The 4,406-nt window shown below is 44.6% G+C and overlaps 1 protein-coding gene across 1 annotated transcript in view; it reads right to left on the reverse strand.

Moving 5' to 3' along the window:
* LOC124027023 (lysophosphatidylcholine acyltransferase 1-like) overlaps nucleotides 1-3,874 on the reverse strand; it is a gene marked incomplete at its 5' end in the record, with an annotated part of 48,652 nt that extends 44,778 nt beyond the window's left edge. The window contains one exon of the mRNA XM_046339582.1: nucleotides 3,735-3,874. Within this exon, the coding sequence (XP_046195538.1) occupies nucleotides 3,735-3,874 (140 nt within the window). The remainder of the gene's footprint in view (nucleotides 1-3,734) is intronic.
* Nucleotides 3,875-4,406: the final 532 nt, after the last annotated feature.

Consider the following 4,406-nt stretch of genomic DNA (forward strand, 5'->3'; position numbering starts at 1 on the left):
CCCTTTCCTCTCTCTGTTGTAGTGTCTATAACCCTTTCCTCTCTCTGTTGTAGTGTCTATAACCCTTTCCTCTCTCTGTTGTAGTGTCTATAACCCTTTCCTCTCTCTGTTGTAGTGTCTCTAACCCTTTCCCTCTCTCTGTTGTAGTGTCTCTAACCCTTTCCTCTCTCTGTTGTAGTGTCTCTAACCCTTTCCTCTCTCTGTTGTAGTGTCTATAACCCTTTCCTCTCTCTGTTGTAGTGTCTATAACCCTTTCCTCTCTCTGTTGTAGTGTCTATAACCCTTTCCTCTCTCTGTTGTAGTGTCTATAACCCTTTCCTCTCTCTGTTGTAGTGTCTATAACCCTTTCCTCTCTCTGTTGTAGTGTCTCTAACCCTTTCCTCTCTCTGTTGTAGTGTCTCTAACCCTTTCCTCTCTCTGTTGTAGTGTCTCTAACCCTTTCCTCTCTCTGTTGTAGTGTCTCTAACCCTTTCCTCTCTCTGTTGTGTGTGTCTCTGTTGTAACCCTTTCCTCTCTCTGTTGTAGTGTCTATAACCCTTTCCTCTCTCTGTTGTAGTGTCTCTAACCCTTTCCTCTCTCTGTTGTAGTGTCTATAACCCTTTCCTCTCTCTGTTGTAGTGTCTATAACCCTTTCCTCTCTCTGTTGTAGTGTCTATAACCCTTTCCTCTCTCTGTTGTAGTGTCTATAACCCTTTCCTCTCTCTGTTGTAGTGTCTATAACCCTTTCCTCTCTCTGTTGTAGTGTCTATAACCCTTTCCTCTCTCTGTTGTAGTGTCTATAACCCTTTCCTCTCTCTGTTGTAGTGTCTCTAACCCTTTCCTCTCTCTGTTGTAGTGTCTATAACCCTTTCCTCTCTCTGTTGTAGTGTCTATAACCCTTTCTCTCTCTGTTGTAGTGTCTATAACCCTTTCCTCTGTTGTAGTGTCTATAACCCTTTCCTCTCTCTGTTGTAGTGTCTATAACCCTTTCCTCTCTCTGTTGTAGTGTCTCTAACCCTTTCCTCTCTCTGTTGTAGTGTCTATAACCCTTTCTCTCTCTGTTGTAGTGTCTCTAACCCTTTCCTCTCTCTGTTGTAGTGTCTATAACCCTTTCCTCTCTCTGTTGTAGTGTCTATAACCCTTTCCTCTCTCTGTTGTAGTGTCTATAACCCTTTCCTCTCTCTGTTGTAGTGTCTATAACCCTTTCCTCTCTCTGTTGTAGTGTCTATAACCCTTTCTCTCTCTCTGTTGTAGTGTCTATAACCCTTTCCTCTCTCTGTTGTAGTGTCTATAACCCTTTCCTCTCTCTGTTGTAGTGTCTCTAACCCTTTCCTCTCTCTGTTGTAGTGTCTCTAACCCTTTCCTCTCTCTGTTGTAGTGTCTATAACCCTTTCCTCTCTCTGTTGTAGTGTCTATAACCCTTTCCTCTCTCTGTTGTAGTGTCTATAACCCTTTCCTCTCTCTGTTATAGTGTCTCTAACCCTTTCCTCTCTCTGTTGTAGTGTCTCTAACCCTTTCCTCTCTCTGTTGTAGTGTCTCTAACCCTTTCCTCTCTCTGTTGTAGTGTCTATAACCCTTTCCTCTCTCTGTTGTAGTGTCTATAACCCTTTCCTCTCTCTGTTGTAGTGTCTATAACCCTTTCCTCTCTCTGTTGTAGTGTCTATAACCCTTTCCTCTCTCTGTTGTAGTGTCTATAACCCTTTCCTCTCTCTGTTGTAGTGTCTATAACCCTTTCCTCTCTCTGTTGTAGTGTCTATAACCCTTTCCTCTCTCTGTTGTAGTGTCTATAACCCTTTCCTCTCTCTGTTGTAGTGTCTATAACCCTTTCCTCTCTCTGTTGTAGTGTCTATAACCCTTTCCTCTCTCTGTTGTAGTGTCTATAACCCTTTCCTCTCTCTGTTGTAGTGTCTATAACCCTTTCCTCTCTCTGTTGTAGTGTCTATAACCCTTTCCTCTCTCTGTTGTAGTGTCTATAACCCTTTCCTCTCTCTGTTGTAGTGTCTCTAACCCTTTCCTCTCTCTGTTGTAGTGTCTATAACCCTTTCCTCTCTCTGTTGTAGTGTCTCTAACCCTTTCCTCTCTCTGTTGTAGTGTCTATAACCCTTTCCTCTCTCTGTTGTAGTGTCTCTAACCCTTTCCTCTCTCTGTTGTAGTGTCTATAACCCTTTCCTCTCTCTGTTGTAGTGTCTATAACCCTTTCCTCTCTCTGTTGTAGTGTCTATAACCCTTTCCTCTCTCTGTTGTAGTGTCTATAACCCTTTCCTCTCTCTGTTGTAGTGTCTATAACCCTTTCCTCTCTCTGTTGTAGTGTCTCTAACCCTTTCCTCTCTCTGTTGTAGTGTCTCTAACCCTTTCCTCTCTCTGTTGTAGTGTCTATAACCCTTTCCTCTGTTGTAGTGTCTATAACCCTTTCCTCTCTCTGTTGTAGTGTCTATAACCCTTTCCTCTCTCTGTTGTAGTGTCTATAACCCTTTCCTCTCTCTGTTGTAGTGTCTATAACCCTTTCCTCTCTCTGTTGTAGTGTCTATAACCCTTTCCTCTCTCTGTTGTAGTGTCTATAACCCTTTCCTCTCTCTGTTGTAGTGTCTATAACCCTGTCCTCTCTCTGTTGTAGTGTCTATAACCCTTTCCTCTCTCTGTTGTAGTGTCTATAACCCTTTCCTCTCTCTGTTGTAGTGTCTATAACCCTTTCCTCTCTCTGTTGTAGTGTCTATAACCCTTTCCTCTCTCTGTTGTAGTGTCTATAACCCTGTCCTCTCTGTTGTAGTGTCTATAACCCTTTCCTCTCTCTGTTGTAGTGTCTATAACCCTTTCCTCTCTCTGTTGTAGTGTCTCTAACCCTTTCCTCTCTCTGTTGTAGTGTCTATAACCCTTTCCAGAGGGATCGTGTATCTCAGAGTGAACCACAGAGGGTTCATGTATCTCAGAGTGAACCACAGAGGGTCCATGTATCTCAGAGTGAACCACGGAGGGTCCATGTATCTCAGAGTGAACCACGGAGGGTCCATGTATCTCAGAGTGAACCACAGAGGGTCCATGTATCTCAGAGTGAACCACAGAGGGTTCATGTATCTCAGAGTGAACCACAGAGGGTTCATGTATCTCAGAGTGAACCACAGAGGGTTCATGTATCTCAGAGTGAACCACAGAGGGTTCATAATCTCAGAGTGAACCACAGAGGGTTCATGTATCTCAGAGTTCTATGAACCACAGAGGGTTCATGTGTCTCAGAGTGAACCACAGAGGGTTCATGTATCTCAGAGTGAACCACAGAGGGTTCATGTATCTCAGAGTGAACCACAGAGGGTTCATGTATCTCAGAGTGAACCACAGAGGGTTCATGTATCTCAGAGTGAACCACAGAGGGTTCATGTATCTCAGAGTGAACCACAGAGGGTTCATGTATCTCAGAGTGAACCACAGAGGGTTCATGTATCTCAGAGTGAACCACAGAGGGTTCATGTATCTCAGAGTGAACCACAGAGGGTTCATGTATCTCAGAGTGAACCACAGAGGGTTCATGTATCTCAGAGTGAACCACAGAGGGTTCATGTATCTCAGAGTGAACCACAGAGGGTTCATGTATCTCAGAGTGAACCACAGAGGGTTCATGTATCTCAGAGTGAGTGTTAGAGTGTGTTTGTCCCCTCACAGTTCCACCACCATCTCGTTGGCATCTCACAGAGAGTTGAGGTTAGGGTCAGATGGATAGGGTTAAAGGTTATAGGGGTCATGGGTTAGGTTAGCATACATACTTCCTCCATAGAGACTGGGGTTCCACCACCATCTCGTTGCGTCCCACAGAGGCGATGAAGGCGAAGGGCCAGGCCAGCAGCATCATGAAGGCTGCCAGGAACAACCGGATGGGGAATAGAGTCACCGTCATCAACGCTATCTGAATGGAGACAAAGATGGAGAAGAGAGATGTAGACAGACAGCTTGGATAGACAGAACAGAGCTGTAGACAGACAGCTTGGATAGACAGAACAGAGCTGTAGACAGACAGCTTGGATAGACAGAACAGAGCTGTAGACAGACAGCTTGGATAGACAGAACAGAGCTGTAGACAGACAGCTTGGATAGACAGAACAGAGCTGTAGACAGACAGCTTGGATAGACAGAACAGAGCTGTAGACAGACAGCTTGGATAGACAGAACAGAGCTGTAGACAGACAGCTTGGATAGACAGAACAGAGCTGTAGACAGACAGCTTGGATAGACAGAACAGAGCTGTAGACAGACAGCTTGGATAGACAGAACAGAGCTGTAGACAGACAGCTTGGATAGACAGAACAGAGCTGTAGACAGACAGCTTGGATAGACAGAACAGAGCTGTAGACAGACAGCTTGGATAGACAGAACAGAGCTGTAGACAGACAGCTTGGATAGACAGAACAGAGCTGTAGACAGACAGCTTGGATAGACAG

This window comes from Oncorhynchus gorbuscha, unplaced genomic scaffold, assembly GCF_021184085.1.
Source record: "Oncorhynchus gorbuscha isolate QuinsamMale2020 ecotype Even-year unplaced genomic scaffold, OgorEven_v1.0 Un_scaffold_2894, whole genome shotgun sequence".
Classification (NCBI taxonomy): domain Eukaryota; kingdom Metazoa; phylum Chordata; class Actinopteri; order Salmoniformes; family Salmonidae; genus Oncorhynchus; species Oncorhynchus gorbuscha.